This window comes from Bufo bufo, chromosome 5 (genome assembly GCF_905171765.1).
Source record: "Bufo bufo chromosome 5, aBufBuf1.1, whole genome shotgun sequence".
Taxonomy (NCBI): domain Eukaryota; kingdom Metazoa; phylum Chordata; class Amphibia; order Anura; family Bufonidae; genus Bufo; species Bufo bufo.
This window is the reverse complement of record NC_053393.1, coordinates 482,731,496-482,752,947: the sequence shown is the minus strand read 5'-3', so window position 1 is coordinate 482,752,947 and position 21,452 is coordinate 482,731,496. Positions and strand designations below refer to the sequence as shown.

Genomic DNA, 21,452 nt, shown 5'->3' with positions numbered 1-21,452 from the left:
TTCTTGGTGTCATCGCTGAATGTCTAAATGGCTGCGTCCTTACTAGAAATATACAGCGTTTTTATCTCATTTTCTGTCAGGACGAATTCCGAGATGAAGATGGAAGAGGGACATTATGTAGTTCATTGTGATAATTAATATGCAACAAATTTTCTTCCACTTTTGAAGAAAAAGAATTTAATTGTGTAGTTGGAAACAGAAGGGAGGAGTAAATTTATATTCCTTCAAAAGAACTCATTGCAATATATCCAGTGCAGAAGTGATAGCCATTAGCTTTGCACTATATCAAACATGACTAAATCTGGCTGCAGAGAAATTCATATTTCTGAACTCATTTTAATTAGCTTGGGTTCTACTATTTGACTTTCTTTCCCATATACATTTGGCAGAAATTTACTTAAACTCATATATAATGGTCTGTGGTCCAGATATGGATTAGATGTAGATCCTAAAATCAAATCAATTCAAATACAATTCTTTTCACTATTAAATCTCGCAAGACTATTCATCATCCCTAGGAGAATAAAATTATGACCTCATTTGAAGCCGTCCCGATTTTCTCCATTCTAAACTGCTCGCTCCTCTCTCTAAGGAGAGACCATCGGAAACAAAGTCACAGCGCTCAAGTGAGCACTTCTGTCCCTTCATTTTTAGCGATTGGTGGGGATCTCGGCACCTCGACCCCCCACTTATCAAAACTTCGGACATTTCACAATGTCTTCTTTTTAATATTATAGCTACACTTTAAAGTCTATGTCCTGGCTGTATTGCCCACCAGAAGATCAGAAGGCACAGCTGGCATAGTAGCTTTGGTGCAGAGCAGGGGTGTCAAACTCATTTTCATGGACAGCCACATCAGCATTATAGTTGCCTTCAGAGGACCAGGTCCTGGATTCAGTCTGCAGTGCAGTCCTATGTAACACCACAGGTAACAGAGTTATCACTGTGAGTATAGATAATGTAGGTGATGTTAGGTGCAGTCCTATAGAAATAACATCCCTATGTAAATAACATCAGTACCCTCCCTCAAGCCCCTCCAACGTACAGTCCCATGCAAATAACATGATTAAAATCACTCATATCCCTTCAGCTCTCTCCAACATACAGTCCCATGTAAATAACATCACTCCCTTCCCCCAGCGCCCTCCAACATACAGCCTAGGGGTGGGCGATATGTTTTAAAATTTATATTGCGATATCATTTTAAGCATGTGCGATATGCAATATATATCGCAATATATTCTATATTTCGAGTGGGTTAAAAGTTATTTTTTTAAACTTTTTATTTAATAACTATTAGCCTCCTTAGGGGCTAGAACCCTTGTCCTAATCACCCTAATAGAGCTCTATTAGGGTGAATAGGACTTCACACTCTCCCTGCTGCCCTGTGCTTTGTGCACACAGCAGCAAGGAGTGGACTATGGCAGCCAGGGCTTCAGTAGCGTCCTGGCTGCCATGGTAACCGATCGGAGCCCCGCGATTACACTGCTGGGGCTCCGATCAGAAACTACCACCCTGGGGCCACTGCCACCAATGATTTAATCGTGTTGAAGGGGGGGGGGGCCCGCAATTAATGTTATACTTCGAAGAGGGAGAGTAGAAGGGAGGGGCTGTGGCCACTGCGCCACCAATGAATATAGTTAAAATGCCCAAATACAAATGTAGCTAACTGCATATGCCGGCCATATTCCATACCTGGCCTCTATTACTGCGCGCCGCAATTAACCCCTCAGGATCACGGTGCACAGTAATAGAGGCCGGGTATGGGATATGGCCGGCATATGCAGGCTACGTTTGTATTCAGTCCATCCCCTCCTCCTCTCTGTTCTTATTGGTGGCGCAGTGTCCACAGTCCCTCCCCTCCTCCTCCTAGTCTTATCTCATTGGTGGTCAGCGGCAGCCACACACAGTGGGGAGGGAGGGACTCTCTCCTTCTCCACTGTGCCAACTCAGGAGAACATGGCGAGTGCCGAGAACGGCGCATGCCATGTTCTACTGCGATATGGCGATATAAACGAAATCTCTATCGTTGGCCAGATTTATATCGTTTATATCGCATATGGTCTATATCGCCCACCCCTAATACAGCCCTATATAAATAACATTACTCCTTCCCCCAGCCCTCTCCAACATACAGTCCTATGTAAATAATACTACTCCCCTCCCTCCAGCCCTCTCCAACATACAGTCCTATGTAGATATTACTCCCCTCCCTCCAGCCCTCTCCAACATACAGTCCTATGTAAATACTACTACTCCCCTCCCTCTAGCCCCCTCCAACATACAGTCCTATGTAAATAATATTTATTTCTTTCCTCCAGCCCTCTCCAACATACAGTCCTATGTAAATAATGTTACTCCCCTCCCTCCAGCCCTCTCCAACATACAGTCCTATGTAAATAATACTACTCCCCTCCCTCTAGCCCCTCCAACATACAGTCCTATGTAAATAATATTACTTCCTTTCCTCCAGCTCTCTCCAACATACAGTCCTATGTAAATAATACTACTCCCCTCCCTCTAGCCCCCTCCAACATAAAGCCCGAACCTCCACAAAGCCCTTGCTACCTTGAGGTCTGGCCACCTCTTCATTTTCCCTCGAGGACAGACTGTTGACGGTATTGCAGTCCTGATGCTACGCTGCTCGCTAATGGCGACACTGATGAGTAAGTGAGGTTTTCACACGATACGTCAGTGACATCACTAGGGGCAGGTATACTGACAGAGAGCGCAGGGTGGGCGCCTGAGCGAGCAACAGCAAGAAGGAAGCACCGCTAAGCGCAGGTATGCGCAGCGCCCAGCAGCATTCAGTCCCTTTCTGTCACAAGCTGCTGGTGCTGCAGACCTGGCGTGGACCACTTAAAGTAACATAGCGGGCCAGATTTTGCCCGTGGGCCTTGAGTTTCACGTATGTGGTATAGAGCCTTCAGATGTCTTCCGGCCACAGTACTGCCTAATCTGCCAGCCTAATCTGCCTAAACGACACAGACGAAGCAACAGTACAGGTACCCAATATGTAGCACATAACTTTAGCGTTGGAGCCTTAGTGAATACAGTGGACTCAGTAAGGGAGATTTGGGGAACTGCCTTTGTTGCCAAATACAACCAATCACAGCACAGCTTACATTTTTCAAGGGCACAATAAGAAATGAAAGCTGTGCTGTGACTGGTTGCTATGAACAACAATGGCAGTTTTCAGAAATCCGCCCCAATATTTTTTGGTGTAATCTGAGCTAATAGTAAAGTGGACGCAGTTTGATGGCAAAGCCACTTTGAAGTTTTGATGACCAAAAGAAATCCAAAATTGTGATGTGATGAAGAATCACTGTGATGGAAGTGATATTCTGTATAATGATCACTAACGTCAATGATAATGAATGACATTTCCAGGTCTTTCCTGGCTCCGTACTATGTGACAGATGAGTGGCACGCAATGATTGCCATTTACTAAGAAAACCTCAACTTCTGTCAATATTCTGCTGTTTGTTAATTAACTGAGATAATCTCCTGCTTTACCAATTGTTAAAGTAACCTCCAAAGACCATCCATACAGCTAGATGAAGCGTCTGACAGATACTCACAAGCTTCCCGACTTCGGACCCCGATATTGCTTCCACTGTCAAAGCATCAATCTCTAAATCTAACTAGCAAATTAAAAGGGGCTTTTTAATTTAAAGGGGTATTCTAGGTTTTTGTTATTGATTTCCTATCCTCAGGATGGGCCATCAATGTCTGATCAATAGAGATCCGACTCCCCGCACCCAACCCCCACCCTGTCAACTGCTTAGTGGAAGCCCAGTGCTGGAACGAGACGGCTCCGTCCATCTGGTAAATCCCACTGAAGTGAATGGGGGTGACACGGCAGTAAGCAGCTCCATGTACCACACAGTGGACAGAGTTGTGGAGTTCCAGCACCGGAGCTCATCTCGGCCCAGACACATGAGCAAGCTGAATGTGATAAACTCGCAGCGTGTGTCAGCGTGAGGTTCCGTTCTGACCTGCTCTCCCCTCTCAGGATTTCACAGCATTAGGGCTCATGCACATGAATGTTTTTTTTTCTTCCAGCTTCCGTTTTTTTGCAGAACCATTCACTTCAATGGGTCCGCAAAAACAACGGAAGGTACTCCGTGTGCTTTCCGTTTCCGTAAAAAAGTAGTGCATGACCTATTATTGTCCGCAAATCACGGTCCGAGGCCCCATTCAAGTCAATGCGTCCGCAAAATATACGGAACGCAGACGGAACACATCCGTATATGCTTGACAAAGGCTAGATGTAGCCGAAACGTTGCATGTTTTTTGTACACTGTGCCATGGAGCCTTGAATAAAGAGGCAACTTTATTGGAGATGCTGCTGCAGCCCATGTCTTCTATTACGGAACACATCCGTATGTCATCCGTATTTTGCGGATCCATACTGTAGAAATGCTATGCCCAGCCCATATTGCTCATGTGTTTGGTGATTAATAAGTTATTGTTTCCGATCCGCAAAAAAACGGATCGCATACGGATATGTTTTGTGGACTAACGGAACGGAAGAAGACTTAAATCAGAGGGAAAAAAAAACTCCGATACGGAACGGATCCGTGAAAAACGGACCATAAAACAACAACGGTCGTGTGCATGAGCCCTTATACTGATTAATAATGCTGTGTGACCCTGAGGGTCCTGGAATCTGCTGTATTACACAGACAGCATTATGTCAGTGTAATTCAATATATTTTAGGACTCTCAGGGTCACACAGCATTATAAATCCTTATCATTCTGTGGGATCCTGGAGGGAAGGTCAGGACGGGACCTTTCACTGACACACGCTGTAAGTTCCTCATGTGTGTCTGGCCTTAAACAGCTGATCAGTATTGGACCCCTGCCCATCCGATATTAAAGACCTATCCTGAGGGTAAGCCAACAATAGCAAAAAGCTGCAATACCACTTTGAATACTGAAAAGAAAGCCCGTTCTTTAGACTCTGACACCATACGATGGATACCACTGGAAAACTGACAGACTCCACTGACATATAATGGGGTCTAAAGGCTGTCTGTTGTTTTGATGGTAAAAATATCCCTTTATGATGAAATTTGCAACACGGTCTCTGTTTCTAGTCCCCAATGCACATGTGAACACAGCCTTAGTGGTTTAGATGCACTCTGTAACTCACATTATTTGAGAATAACCGGGGAAATACTTATAAGCAGTCCTGCAAAATCTACCAAAGTCTGAAGCTTTTAACACCTATCGGTGACGGTATCCCACATTTGCTGGTGGAAGCAGAGATATCAGTCCACGGTATTAGGCCTCATGCACACGGCCGTTGTTTTGGTCCGCATCCGAGCCGCCGTTTTAGCGGTTCCGATGCGGACCCATTCACTAATGGGGCCGCAAAAGATGCGGACAGCACTCCGTGTGCTGTCCGCATCCGTTGCTCCGTTCCGTGGCCCCGCTAAAAAAATATAACCTGTCCTATTCTTGTCCGCGCTTAGCGGACAAGAATAGGCATTTATATTGAAGGCTGTCTGTGCCGTTCCGCAAATTGGGGAACGCGCACGGACGCCATCCGTGTTTTGCGGATCCGGGATTTGAGGACCGCAAAACACACCACGGTCGTGTGCATGAGGCCTTACTGAGATATCAGTCATCATATAACATTAGAAATTACCTTTCCCAGCATCCTGCCTAAGAAATAGTAGTGCCTGGCAAACGAGTCTCCGACCAGAGTCTGTGCTGCAGGATTGGGGTACAGCAAACCCTCATTAGTGGTCTTAAAAAATCCCTGGTTAGGATTAAATCCAGATTTCAGCAGCTCATTTAGAAACTCCCTAAAAATTCCTCCACCATCAATCCCGGCCTCGTCCAGACCATGAGCGTTTAGTAAATGGACACGGATTCGCTTCTTGAGATCAGGCTCTGCAAAGACAGAAAAGGTTACTGTAATAACCATATCCTGCCGACATGGAAACGTTCGCAACCATAAAGTAGAATTCCTGTAATCCTGCGTCTGATATCAGGCACTTGATTCCTACAGAACTGAGATATAATGTTGAATTTAACAAAATGATTCATTAGAGAGCCACAAAGTGAAGGGATGTTATATCGTCAGATTTTTGTGTTAAACATTTTATTTGATGCCGGCTCTCTGAAATTTATATACCTTGGTGAGTGTTTGTAAATCCACAGTATACATGATAGGCTACTTTCACACTCGCGTTTGGTGCGGATCCGTCATGGATCTGCACAGATGGATCCGTTCAGATAATACAACTGTCTGCATCTGTTCAGAACGGATCCGTTTGTATTATCTTTAACATAGCCGAGACGGATCCGTCTTGAACACCATTGAAAGTCAATGGGGGAAGGATCCGTTTTCTATTGTGCCAGATTGTGTCAGTGAAAACGGATCCGTCCTCTATTGACTTTCAATGGTGTTCAAGACGGATCCATCCCTATTGACTTACATTGTGTGTCAGAACGGATCCGTTTGGCTCAGTTTTGTCAGACGGACACCAAAACGCTGCAAGCAGCCTCCAGAGCGGAATGGAGACGGAACGGAGGCAAACTGATGCATTCTGAGCGGGTCCTTTTCCATTCAGAATGCATTAGGGCAAAACTGATCCGTTTTGGACCGCTGGTGAGAGCCCTGAACGGATCTTACAAACAGAAAGCCAAAACGCCAGTGTGAAAGTAGCCTTAGTCTGCCACATATCCACTCCCATGTTTACAGGAATTCTACCATATAGACTTACCAGGAGGGGAGTTAGAGGAAATGGTGATTACTACTAACTTTTAGGAACAAAGGATTCCATGTCAAATGGATTTTGGCTTTTCAATGGGTTGTGTCATTTGGGACTTTGATGGCATATTGTGGTGATATGCCATCAAAGTCAGATAGGTGCGGATCCCACCTCTTAAACCCGCACTTATCTCCAGAACGGGCCCCCAAAAGTGAAGGAGAGTGCACCGTGCACGAACAGCATGCTCTCCACTCATATCTATGAGAGTTCTGAAAATAGATGAGTAAGCGCGCTCGGCTATTTTTCAGCAGTCCCATAGAAATAAATGGAGAACACACCATGCAAACACAGCCACCGCTGCATTCACTTCTATGGGAACACCAGAGATAGCGGAGCAAGCGCTCAGGAATTTTTGGCAATCCTATAGAAATGAATGGAGGGCGGCCGCACATGTACGGCTGCTCTCCGCTCACTTCGGAGGTCCCAGTCCAACTAAATCTTATATCAGTGGGATCGTACAATGCACCACCAGCAATCAGTAATATATGAGGGAATTCAATGTAAGAAATTGCAACACTCCACTGCTTCCTGAAGGTGCCCAGAGATCTTAAGATTGCAGTCAGCCAATCACTTGTTCGGCCAACAGGTATTTCTCCCGAGTGCCCAAACTGAAACCCAAAACCCACTTATTTATCGTAAAGTGCCAAACGGCAATTTACCCTGAATACTACAGTCCAATACAATGTATCTTCCATGTACTTTATCATTTAGCTATAATAGCTGCCTACATTCAGTGCGCTGCCTGTGCTGTTCATAGTGCGCCCTGCGCTGACGAATGGCAGGAGAAGTCTAAGGCATATTGGTACACCATAGATTTCTTCCAGGGTGCGGGTGCCCACAGAGAGGGCTCCGAGTGCTGCCTCTGTCACCCGTGCCATAGGTTCGCCACCAATGGCCGAGACCAAGCATACTTTTGTTGCAATACTGCTGAGATGATAACTGCGCATGCGTCACACATTTATGTAGCGGAGTGGGATAACACGTCCAGACAAGGGGACAACGATGCACTTCAGCTCTTCCGCTTTCAACACTTGGCCACTCTCTCCTCTTGACAAGGCCGGATATAATCAAAGCAGAAGAGCTGAAGTGCACAGAGATGCTGGGCATGCCACAAGGCACGCCACTGTCCTTGGTGCACTAAAGGTCTTATTTGCATATACAAGACTAGCCAATTTTCTTGGGAACGCTGCAACGGATTTTCACAAAACAAGAAAATTCTAGTTAGAAGGATCAACCCTTTGTGGCAGTGTGCCAGGTTTAATAGGGTTGATCCTGCCAACAGATGCTTTTTGATAGAGAGAAGGGAATAAGGTGATTTACACTCCATCGATGGCTACTTATCTCCCTTGAGAACAAAAGGATCGGGCTGTCTAATCCAACACGCCAGACCTTCTTTTCTCTGCTGTTGCGGTCAGGACACTCCCATACACATTAGATGACCGGACAGTCTTGCCGCAATCGTGGGGCCCGGTTAACATTCATCTAATCTGTATGGCCACCTGAACATCCCTATTGGATACTAATTATACAAGGAAGAATGAAGAGACTTAGAATTCAGAAAGATATCTGATACTGACCATTCTCAGGAGACAATTTATCATACGCATCCTCATATATATAGTTCCTCCGAATGGTGACGTTAATCCCATCCAAAAACGGCCCATCACCTTGCACTTCTTGCTTGTCCGCATAGATCAGTCTTTGGAAGATCTAGAAAGGATGTATGATGTGGATAATTTATGCTGTTGCACAGACTGGTTGACAAGGCATTATGGGAGTTGTAGTCCCACATCAGAGGGGTGATAGTGATATTTTACATAAGGAGCAGGCATATATAAATATAAACTCACCACCTGATAGCATCCAGTGGCCGGAATACTTACTGTCTCTTTCTTACAGATACTTCTTCCTTCTCCAATGTGCGAGACAGAGAAAACTATCTGTTAGTACAGGGATGGCCAACCTGCGGCTCTCCAGCTGTTGTAAAACTACAACTTCCACCATGCCCTTCTGTAAACTGATAGCTGTAGGCAGACTGGGCATGCTGGGAGTTGTAGTTTTACAACAGCTGGAGAGCCGCAGGTTGGCCATCCCTGTACTAACAGATAGTTTTCTCTGACTCGTACATTGGAGAAGGAAGCTGTATCTGTAAGAAAGAGACAGTAAGTATTCCGGCCACTGGATGCTATCAGGTGGGGATTTTATATTTATATATGCCTGCTCCTTATGTCAAATATCACTCTATCACCCTTCTGATGTGGGACTACAACTCCCATAATGGTAGTGGTTAGTACTATACAAGGCTCTGTTCACACTAGCGTTTTGCCGGCATGTAACGCTGGGTTCACTCGGGCGTTGCGGGAAAATGTGCGGGTGCGTTGCGGGAACACCCGCGATTTTTCCGCGCGAGTGCAAAACATTGTAATGCGTTTTGCACTCGCGTGAGAAAAATCGCGCATGTTTGGTACCCAAACCCGAACTTCTTCACAGAAGTTCGGGCTTGAGATCGGTGTTCTGGAGATTGCTATTATTTTCCCTTATAACCATGTTATAAGGGAAAATAATAGCATTCTGAATACAGAATGCATAGTAAACTAGCGCTGGAGGGGTTAAAAATAAATAAAAAAATAATTTAACTCACCTTAGTCCACTTGATCGCATAGCCCGGCATCTCCTTCTGTCTCCTTTGCTGAACAGGACCTGTGGTGAGCATTAATTACAGGTGATCCATCACCATGGTAAAAGATCATGTGATGGATCACCACAGGTCCTGTTCAGCAAAGGAGACAGAAGGAGATGCCGGGCCGCGATCAAGTGGACTAAGGTGAGTTAAATTATTTTTTATTTATTTTTAACCCCTCCAGCGCTAGTTTACTATGCATTCTGTATTCAGAATGCTATTATTTTCCCTTATAACCATGTTATAAGGGAAAATAATAATGATCGGGTCTCCATCCCGATCGTCTCCTAGCAACCGTGCGTGAAAATCGCACCGCATCCGCACATGCTTGCGATTTTCACGCAACCCCATTCACTTCTATGGGGCCTGCATTGCGTGAAAAACGCAGAATATAGAGCATGCTGCGATTTTCACGCAATGCACAAGTGATGCGTGAAAATCACTGCTCATCTGAACAGCCCCATAGAAATGAATGGGTCGGGATTCAGTGCGGGTGCAATACGTTCACCTACCGCATTGCACCCGCGCAGAAATCTCGCCCGTGTGAAAGGGGCCTAAGGGTTTCCAGTTTGTAAGGGATTTTTTTTTTTTAACTGCACAAAATGTCTGCAGCACTATTCCTGTCGTACAAAATATCCGAACCAATGGGTACTGTACCACCAAGATTCAACAGCATCTGTATCAACGACCCAATGCATTACACTGGACTCCACAGGGTTAATAAACTAAAAACAAAAATATATAAAATAGGAAAATTACCTTTACTCTTTCTTCAAAAGGAACTACAAAGGGAAGTTCAGTCAATATGGCTAACTGTCTCTCTTCAGAAACTGACAGGGGCGCAGGCTCCATACCCACTGGAAGGAGAGAAGATGAAGAAGATGCTGAAGACAGCGGTGTGACCAGTCAGTGCCGCAAAGTTGCTGGCGCTGTGCATGTTAAGGGTTTTAAATCAAATTCACTCTAAACTCATATTACCAGCCTTAAAGGGGTTGTGTTACTTCAGCAAGTCGTATTTATCATGTAGAGTAAGTTAAAGGGGTTCTCCAGGCTCCAGGTCATCAATATCAGATGGTAAAGCAGCAGCCAGAAGGAAGAGAGATGGGAAACGGTACGTGCACACTGCGAGCCGTCTCCCCATACAGCTGATCAGCGGGGGTGCAGTGTGTCAGACCCTCGCCGATCTGATATTGATGACCTATCCTGAGGATAGGTCATCAATATTAAAAGCGTGGAGAACCCCTTTAAAGGGGTTCTGCACTTTGTTTAAACTGATGATCTATCCTCTGGATAGATCATCAGCATCTGATCGGCCGATCAGCTGTTTGAGGATGCAGCGGCGCTCCAGCAGCACCGCAGCCTTCTCACTGTTTACCGCTGGCCAAATGGCCACGACTAGTATCAACTTGCCTGGGCGGGGTTAAGCTCCTTTCAAGGGAACAGAGTTTAGCCGCGCCTAGACCAGTGATACTAGTCGTGACTGGGCCGGCGGTAAACAGTGAGAAGGCAGCAGCGCTGCTGCCTTCTCAAACAGCTGATTGGCGGGGGTCCCGGGTGTCGGACTCCCGCCGATCAGATGCTGATGATCTATCCAGACTTCATATCCATCTACTAGATATTGTTTTCAACATAGCGGAGGAGGCGGGTTCTTTATTGAATATTGCCGCCATACCCCAATGATTAAGGCCATAATAACTTTTATTTTCGTTATGTGAAAGAAGAAACCACATATTTATGATCAGGACGTGTGCCTTTTATTACTTTTGGGAAACAGGGAGGATAAAATATTGCATTTTCTCAATACAGGACTAATAGAAGTCATTGTTGAAAGCACCATCATTGCCCATAGTGAAATCTTCTCAACAAAAGAATACAAGGGGGAGAAAATGTAACATTTCAGAAAAGAAAAAAACAACCCCAACAATCAGCTGTTTGGCTTCTTCACTGTACACCAAACACAGCTCTGTACCTTGTATAAGCGGCTGTGCTTGGTATTGCCGCTCAATCCTATTCACTTGAATGGTACTAAGCTGCACAAAGGCCATGTGACCTATGGACATGACATCACAGGGCCAGGAATCATCAGATCAGCCCTGATAGCTCATCAATATTTAAAGGCTATGGACATCTTTATTTTGAATCATTCCGTTTTACTAATTTTTGTCTAAAAAACATTTTTTCAATTGGTCTTTATTAAAAATTGTCAGCAGCTTTTGTTCTACAGCCTTTACTATCAGTGTACCTGCAGACAACTTATTTCTGCTTTACAGTGAATCTGTCAAGCTGCTGCTGAGTTGAGGGGGGGGGGAGATATGGTGGGAGGGACAGATAGAGAGGGGGAGGAACAAAAAGATAGGGGGGAAAGAGAAATAAAGAACTAAGTATCTTAGTACAGACAGTGATGACCAATAATAAGAATATATGTACAGATGGGGGGGTCTGACTGCTGAGTCCACCGCTGATTTCTAGAAAGAAGATGCAGCGATGTTAGGAAAGCAGTGTCACTTTAGGTCAGGTTGGCTCCACTTGGCATTTTTCTGAAGTTTCATGTTTGGCCCCTGATCACCATGTGGCTTTTGAAGAAACCCAGGAGAGGAAGATGGCACTCTCCTGGGGCAGCCGCTGGCACTCCTTTCTAGCGACTGGCACCAGGCACAGTGGTTAGACTGCCAATTTGACATTGATGGCATATCTAAGCAATATGCCAAAAAATGTCTGTAGTGAGACAGTTATCAAAAACCATGAATATATCAATTGTCCCTAGAAAAAGAATGCATAAAAAAAATATATATTTTTTTTATTTTTATTTTAAGTATTATTATGATGACAAACATAACACATTGGTTTGGCTTTATTTTCCTAACTTAACAGCCCTTAACAGGTGCTCTATAGCGACCCTATATAGCTTACACATTTGTATCTCAGCATACTGCCAGCCGCAGCAGTAACAGTGTAAGGGTTAATACATGTATACACACAGAACTGCGTGTACAGCAAAGGTAAGCCTCAATTAGAAAGCTGCAGCTCAATTACTCTGGTCAATTAGTCAAGCTGATGATCTACATTTCACCATCAAGATCTCAATATGTGGAGAGAATGATGGGTAGAAGATGTCAATACACACAGCATTAGACGGCCGAGGAATGCCACTCAGCAGACTGAGGGGTCGCCAGTAAATACGGCCAGCTGTTCTCATACTGGACTTCTGCCGGCAGCCGAGCACACAAACCCTTATTTGCTCCCAGTGAAAACGTGATATTTTATAAATGAAATCAGCACAAAGTAGACAAAGGCAGATGAACCCGAGCTCCTGAAAGGTCAGAAGACAAATGGCATGTCTTCATGATCTCCACAATGAACACAAGATATTAATCTGAGTGGCGATGGCTCCTGGGGGAACACGTTCTCTCATCTGGTCTCTTTTCATAGTCTGTTATGCTGGTCCATCTGTAGGAGTATCCTACACCACATTAATCACCCCATCTCTCCACGCCCCGTCCTTACTGGACAAGAAAACGGCGATTTGTTAACTGAACCCTTCAACTTAACAATATCACTAGTGTCATATATGCATTTACTTTTAAAATTAAACTAATATTTAGGTCTCCCCCCCCCTAAAGGCAAAGTCTCAGGGCTCTAAGAAACTCAGATCTATGATACTGTTTGCAAAATCCTCCCACTGTGAACTGCTTTATGATGCATTCCGGGGACTGACACCGACAACTGCGCGCTGCTTGTAAACACAGTGAGTGAGCCCCCTTCTGCCAAAATATCCGCATATTGCCTCTCATATTAAGGCTCCATTCACACGTCCGCAATCTCGTTCCGCATTTTGCTGAACGGAATTGTGGACCCATTCATTTCTATGGGGCAGCACGATGTACTGCCCAGATCCGCAATTCCGTTCCCAAAAAAAACCCAAAAAACATGTCCTAGGCATTTTCTATTAAGAAAATAGGCATTTTCTATTAAGTGCCGGCGATGTGCGGTCTGCAAAATGCGGAATGCACATTGCCGATGTCCGTGTTTTGCGGATCCGCAAAACACACACGGACGTGTGAATGGCCCCCTCAAGTAATGTCTGTTAAAAAAAAGTTACATCCCTGGTGGTCTAGAGCAGTAAAGCGGTAATGATAACATCCCTTCTGGGCTAGGACAATCAAGGGGTTAATTGTAATATCCCTGGAGGTATAAGGTAGTGTTGTGAAGGGGTTAACTACCTATACAAGACCCCTTCCTCTTGCTACTCTACCTGTGACACATACCCGTATATATATATATATATATATATATATATATATATATATAGTGACACAGTGAGGGGTTGTGTCTGGCAAGGCAGGTATTTTCCTCCCAGCATGTGTGCGGTCAAAACCGGACCGGAGTTTAAGTGCTGGTCCGGGTTTTGGCAGCACCTGGCTGTCCTTATATAGGCAGCTGGGCTCAGCAGAGAGGTCTCTGTTTTTAGGATCTGAGGCTTTGTGCCGTACTGGAGGGCTGAGAGCCTCACTTCGGGGAAACAGGCCCCCTAAAGACTGCTGTGGACTACTGGAGGCAGAACTGCCAGCAAGGTGACTTGTGTTAGGCCCCCTGCACACGAACGTGTGCACCCCGTGGTCGTGCTGCGGGCCGCAATGTACGAACACAGTCCGTGGGGCAGCCGCAGCGGATCCATTCACTTTAATGGGTCCGCGATCCGGCTGTTCCGCAAAAAGATAGGACATGTTCCATCTTTTTGCGGAACGGAAGTACGGGACGAAACCCCGCGGAAGCACTTCGTAGTGCTTCCGTAGGGCCCCGTTCAGTGCTTCCGTTCCGCATCTCCGGATTTGCGGACCCATTCAAGTGAATGGGTCCGCATCCGTGATGCGGAATGCCCACGGAACGGCACCCGTGTATTGCGGATCCGCAAATGCGGTCCGCAATACAGCAACGGGAAGTTCGTGTGCAGGGGGCCTTATATGAACTTTCCATTGTGTGTGAATTAACACCAAGACTGCAAAGTTACGTGCGGTTTTGTGCAATTGCCTCAAGTGTGAATAAACACTGACGTTTTGAGTTAAGAACTTGTATTTTGCCTCTGTACTGCGCCCGCTTACCCTATCTACCAGAGCGAAACCCCACAATTGGTGGAGGATGTGGGCAAGAGCAGTGAGGCTGGCGTGAACGCCGATATTTTTGGTTTCTGCATTTTTCAGGCACGGTTGTATGTCGTACATTAAACCAGCTGTATTACAACCAGTGCCCCACGAAAAAATGGAGGCTGTTCTGAAGGCTCTCATGAAGGCTAATCTGCAGCAACGAGAGACAAATCTGGAGCAACGTGAGGCTAATAAGCAGCAGCCGGAGCAACCCCGAGCGTCCACGATGCCCGGAAAGCAGTCCGTGCCGCGATTTCTAAGATGACCCCGCAGACGACATCGAAACCTACCTGGCGATGTACGAGAAAGTGGCCATCAGGGAAAAGCTACCCCATGACCAGTGGGCTGAGGTCGTCACTCCATTCCTGGCATCCGATTCCCAGCAGGTGCATTTTGACTTGCCGGGCGATCAAGCGGCCGACTACCAAAAAGTAAGGGGTGAGATTCTGGAAAGACTGGGGGTGAATGTGTTGGTCCGGGCCCAGCGGATACATCAGTGGGGGTTTAAGCCGGCTTAGCCTGCGAGGACCCAGTATTATGACTTACAGACCTTTTGCAAAAGTGGCTACAGCCTGATATGCTGAGTCCCATAGCTATGCTGGATAGACTATTGGCTGATATGTTCTGGAGGGCTCTGCCACCCCCTCTCCAGCACTGGATCGGCCAGGTGTCTCCTGGCAACGCCCTAGAAATGGTGGACCTAGTGGAGCGCTACGAGGCAAATAAGACTGTTACAGGGGGTTCTTTTGGGAGGGGGGCAGTCAAACCCCGTAAATCTCCATCCCAGACCGGGCGACTTGTACCAACCAAACCCACCCGGGGTGTACCCTCTACGGACACCTGGCTCCGACAGTCTGCTGGCGGTGTCAGGAGCCGGGTCATGTAAGAGCTGACTGTCCCCATCAAGTGGAACCCATGGATACTAACTATGGCTACCGTCAGTCGCTATATGCCAGGAAACTGTGTGCAGCAGGTACCCCAAAAACTCTAAACCACCTGTGCCAGGTGGAGGTAGGAGACACTCCAGCAGAGGTTCTGCTGGACTCAGGGAGTCTGGTGTCCCTAGTAAGGGCTCCCCTGCTACAGTCAGCAGAGTATACTGGCCGGAAAGTCGGGGTCATGTGCATCCATGGAGACCTAAAAGACTATCCCACTGCCCTGGTGTCTCTAACCACAGGGGCTGGCAGATGGACTCCCGAAGTGGCAGTTGCCCCAAATTTACACTACGAACTTATAATAGGGAGAGACTTCCCGGGCTTTCCGGGACTGTGGCCTGCTATAAGAGTGACTGATACCCATGAGACAGGGGTAACCCTACCAGAGTGGCTGGCTCAGGATGGAGACCAGAATCCTTGGAATCTGAGACTAAAGGACCAGCGGTAGGGGTGACCGCCACTTCAGTGGAAGAGGGGTAGACAACCCCACTAAGTGTGATGGTGGGAGACGTGGAGGACTTGCCGCCGGGTCCTAAATTGGCAGACCTCAATGTCTCCGGGGATAACTTTGGTACCGCCCAACATCGGGACCCAACACTATCCCGCGCCTGAGAAAATGTGTTAATAGTAGATGGTAAGGACGGGTCATGTACTTCTGATGATAGCCAAACAAACACTATTGCGGGGATGGCTTCAGCCTGAAATACCCTCCAGAGAAATGATTCTCACACAACTGGGATGTACATTTCACTTGCAATGGCTCGAAGCTCTGAATAATAAAGAACGCTTGGGTAAAAAAACTATATCAGAGGTGGAAAAAGTACCTCCAGGTGCATGTTCCTGAGTTGGAGTATCCAAGGATACTGTCCCCATTTAAGTTGACCTCTTGGTATTTGATGGAGGATCTGAAAGATGGATTGGGAAAACTGAAAGTGGGTTAAGACCTGGTCGGAACGGGATCAAATCAAGGTTGTGCCTTCGGGTGATAGGGTATAGATGGGCTGACATATGGTTTAGACAAGGTTAGGGTAGGGGTTTTGTTCCTTGGGGGAGAGAGGTGGGGTGTAAACAATAAAAAGTGTTGTGCCAACATCTAAATGTAATGATTATAAGTACAGACAATAATGTACATGTATAATTGGTTTGTAATTATTGTACTTGATATGTATCTGCTGATCAATTTGGCTAAACAATAATAAAGATTTGTGAAAAAAATAAAAAATAAAAATAGTAGATGATGAACCATAACAACCTGGGGCAGAGTCAGTGTTTCCCCGTTTTGTGGTTCATCAGGACATGTTGTATCGGGTAAACCAACTACGGGGTGAACCTCTTGAACAGTTGGTGGTCCCCAAGGCTTATCGCAAGCTTGTGTTAGATCTAGCCCACCAACAGGTTCTCTGGGTCACCTGGGGCTGCAGAAAACTCAGGATCGTATCCTACAGCGGTTTTACTGGCCCAGCATATTCAAAGAATGGTCTGATAGAACGGTTTAACCAAACGTTGAAAAAGGTAGTGTCTAAAGATGGGAAGGACTGGGACCTCCTTCTGCATTATCTCATGTTCGCAGTGCAAGAGGTACCCCAGGCCTCTACTAGGTTCTCGCCTTTCGAACTGCTATATGGCATAAACCCTCGCGGTTTCTTGGACGTGGCCAAAGAGGCGTGGGAACAACAACCTAATCCACATAAAAGTGTCATTCAGTACGTTACCCAGATGCAAGATCGGATAGAGACAGTGTTGCCTCTTGTTACGGAGCATATGGAGGCAGCTCAGCGAGCCCAGAGTCGGGTCTATAATCGGCAGGCTCGGGTCCGGATCTTTAAGTTCCTTGCTAGGTGGCAGGGGCCCTACGAGGTACTCGAGAAAATTGGAGATGTAAACTACAAGATACACCAGCCAGGGCGGCGAAAGCCAAAGCGGGTTTACCATGTGAATTTACTCAAACTGTGGAATGATAGGGAAACCTGTACAGAAGACAGCCCGCGGCCGGGTTTTCTAGGAGAAGAGGTACCGGCCCCTCTGTCTGATGCAAGAGAGGCGGCTGTCACAGTAAAAATTACTGACAACCTCTCCTCTAAACAGGCTCAGGAGGCCAGGGAGTTCGTTAGTCGGAACACGGATGTGTTCTTAGACCTCCCTGGACGCACTTCCATAATCCAGCATGACATTGTCATTGAGCCTCAGGCAAAAATCCAATTAAAACCATACCGGGTGCCTGAGGCTCGGCGACAAGCCATATCAGAGGAGGTGCAGCTAATGTTGCAGCTAGCCGTCATTGAGGAGTCAAAAAGTGAGTGGGCCAGTCCTATAGTATTGATACCCAAGCAGGACGGAACGTTGAGGTTTTGTAATGACTTTCGAAAACTTAACGAGGTTTCCAAATTCGATGCATATCCCATGCCCCGGGTGGATGAGCTCATTAGAGGTTAGGACAAGCCCGGTATTTTTCTGTTTTGGACCTTACGAAAGGGTACTGGCAGGTGACATTAACGGAGGCTGCCAAAGGAAAACTGCCTTCATCACGCCTGAGGGGCTGTATCAATATAAGGTGTTACCCTTTGGTCTGCATGGCACCCCCGCCACTTTTCAGCGACTAATGAACATTGTGCTTCGTCCACATCGTCGGTACACTTCGGCTTACCTGGACGATATTGTCATCCACAGTATCGACTGGGAAAGTCACCTACCCAAAGTGCAGGCTGTAGTGGACTCCCTTCGGAAAGCTGGCCTAACCGCTAACCCCAAAAAATGTGCGATAGGGTTAGAAGAGACTAAGTACCTGGGGTATGTCATTAGGCGCAGAGTCATCAAACCCCAAGTGAACAAAATAGAGGCAATACGGAATTGGCCCCGACCTGTCACCACTAGGCAAATAAAGTAATTCCTGGGAATGGTGGGCTATTACATGAGGTTTGTTCCCCACTGTGCTACTCTAGCCGTGCCCTTGACAGGACTCTTGAAGAGACACAAGTCAATGATGGTTCGCTGGGATAAATCGGGCAGAAGAGGCTTTTGCCTCGTTGAAGTCGGCCCTGTGTGGGTCACCGGTTTTGGTGACGCCCGACTTCAAGAGGGAGTTCGTGGTACAAACGGATGCCTCTGAAGTAGGCCTCGGTGCGGTACTGTCTCAGGAAGTCAACGGGGAGGAGCATCCCGTTGTCTTCCTAAGCCGCAAGCTCACCCCAGCCGAAACCAGGTACAGTATAGTGGAGAGAGAGTGCCTGGCTATCAAGTAGGCACTAGAATCTCTTCGCTAATATTTGTTGGGGAGAAGGTTCCACCTGGTGACTGACCACTCCCCTCTCAAGTGGATGAGCCAGGCCAAAGACAGGAATGCCCGGGTCACCAGAAGGTTTTTGTCTCTGCAGAACTTTAAGTTCTCGGTAGAACACAGAGCAGGCCGGTTGCAGCGAAACCCGGATGCCCTGTTGCCCTGTCCCGGGTGCATTGTCTAGCGTGTGTCCACCCCCTCAGGGTTGAACAAAGGGGGGGGGATGTGACACAGTAAGGGGTTGTGTCTGGCAAGGCAGGTATTTTCATCCCAGCATGTGTGAATGGTTTCCAGCCAGGTGAGGTCATATACCGGACCGGAGTATAAGTGCCGGTCCGGGTTTTGGCAGCACCTGGCTGTCCTTAAATAGGCAGCTGGGCTCAGCAGAGATGTCTCTGTTTTTGGGATCTGAGGCTTTGTGCCGTGTTGGAGGGCTGAGAGCCGCATGCTGGAGAAACAGGCCTCCTAAAGCCTGCTGTGGTCTGCTGGAGGCAGAACTGCCAGCAAGGTGACTTGTATTATATGAACTTTCCATTATGTGTGAATTAACACCAAGACTGCAAAGTTACGTACTGCTTTGTGCAATTGCCTCACGTGTGAATAAACACTGAAGTTTTGAGTTAAGAACTTGTATTTTGCCTCTGTACTGCGCCAGCTTACCCTATCTACCAGAGCGAAACGCCACAATATATATATATATATATTTTTATACACACACACACAGTGCATTAAATCCTTAAAAAAAAAAGTATTCATACCCTTTGAACTTTTCCACATTTCTTCACGTTACACCCACAAACTTATATTTTATTGGGATTTTATGTCATAGACTTACACATAGTACCAAGTATGTGTGAATGGAAAAGAAAATACATGGTGTTAATAAATAAAAATCAGAAACATGTGGCGTGCATTTGTATTCAGCCTCCTGTACTCTGATACCCCTAAATAAAATCCAGCGTGACCAATTGCCTTCAGAAGTCACCTAATTAGTAAATAGAGTCCACATGTGTGTAACTTATATAACTACAGCTGTTCTGTGAACATCTCAGAGCTTTGTTAGAGAACATTAGTGATCAGACAGCATCATGAAAACCAAGGAACACACCAGACTGGTCAGGGATAAAGTTGTGGACAGGGTTAGGTATTCAATTTTTTTTTCCCAAGCTCTGAACATCTCATGGGGCACTGTTCAATTCATCACCTGAAAATGGAAGGAGTATGGCACAGCTGCAAACCTATCAAGCCATAGCCCTCCACCTAAACTGGAAGCGCAGGTAAGGAGAACACCAAGTAGAGAAGCAGCCAAGAGGCCCATGGTCACTGGAGTGACCGGAGAGATCTACAGCTCAGGGGGGAGAATCTATCCACAGGACAACTATTAGGCTACATGCACACGACGGTGAAAAAAAAAAGTCAGTTAAAAACTGACATTTCTAACGGACGTTTATTTTAATGATGCCTTTCTGAGAGACGGATGTTAACCACTTAAGGACCACAGGTTTATACCCCCCTAAAGACCAGGCCCTTTTTTACAAATCGGCACTACACTACTTTCACCGTTTATTGCTCGGTCATGCAACTTACCACCCAAATTAATTTTACCTCCTTTTCTTCTCACTAATAGAGCTTTCATTTGGTGGTATTTCATTGCTGCTGACATTTTTACTTTTTTTGTTATTAATCGAAATTTAACGATTTTTTTGCAAAAAAATTACATTTTTCACTTTCAGTTGTAAAATTTTGCAAAAAAAACGAGATCCATATAGAAATTTTGCTCTAAATTTATAGTTCTACATGTCTTTGATAAAAAAAAATGTTTGGGTAAAAAAAAAATGGTTTGGGTAAAAGTTATAGCGTTTACAAACTATGGTACAAAAATGTGAATTTCCGCTTTTTGAAGCAGCTCTGACTTTCTGAGCACCTGTCATGTTTCCTGAGGTTCTACAATGGCCAGACAGTACAAACACCCCACAAATGACCCCATTTCGGAAAGTACACACCCTAAGGTATTCGCTGATGGGCATAGTGACTTCATAGAACTTTTTATTTTTTGTCACAAGTTAGCGGAAAATGATGATTTTTTTTTTTTTTTTTTTTTTTTCTTACAAAGTCTCATATTCCACTAACTTGTGACAAAAAATAAAAACTTCTATGAACTCACTATGCCCATCACGAAATACCTTGGGGTCTCTTCTTTCCAAAATGGGGTCACTTGTGGGGTAGTTATACTGCCCTGGCATTCTAGGGGCCCAAATGTGTGGTAAGGAGTTTGAAATCAAATTCTGTAAAAAATGACCTGTGAAATCCGAAAGGTGCTCTTTGGAATATGGGCCCCTTTGCCCACCTAGGCTGCAAAAAAGTGTCACACATCTGGTATCTCTGTATTCAGGAGAAGTTGAGGAATGTGTTTTGGGGTGTCTTTTTACATATACCCATGCTGGGTGGGATAAATATCTTGGTCAAATGCCAACTTTGTATAAAAAAATGGGAAAAGTTGTCTTTTGCCAAGATATTTCTCTCACCCAGCATGGGTATATGTAAAATGACACCCCAAAACACATTCCCCACCTTCTCCTGAGTACGGCAATACCAGATGTGTGACACTTTTTTGCAGCCTAGGTGGGCAAAGG

General features: G+C 45.8%; 1 protein-coding gene across 1 annotated transcript in view; it reads right to left on the bottom strand.

Moving 5' to 3' along the window:
* UBE3C (ubiquitin protein ligase E3C) overlaps positions 1-21,452 on the bottom strand; it is a 162,466-nt gene that overhangs the window by 38,163 nt on the left and 102,851 nt on the right. Inside the window, exons 17-19 of the mRNA XM_040434193.1 lie at positions 10,229-10,326; positions 8,367-8,499; positions 5,658-5,905 (exon numbers count right to left, since the gene is read on the bottom strand). Coding sequence (XP_040290127.1) covers positions 5,658-5,905; positions 8,367-8,499; positions 10,229-10,326 — 479 coding nt within the window. The remainder of the gene's footprint in view (positions 1-5,657; positions 5,906-8,366; positions 8,500-10,228; positions 10,327-21,452) is intronic.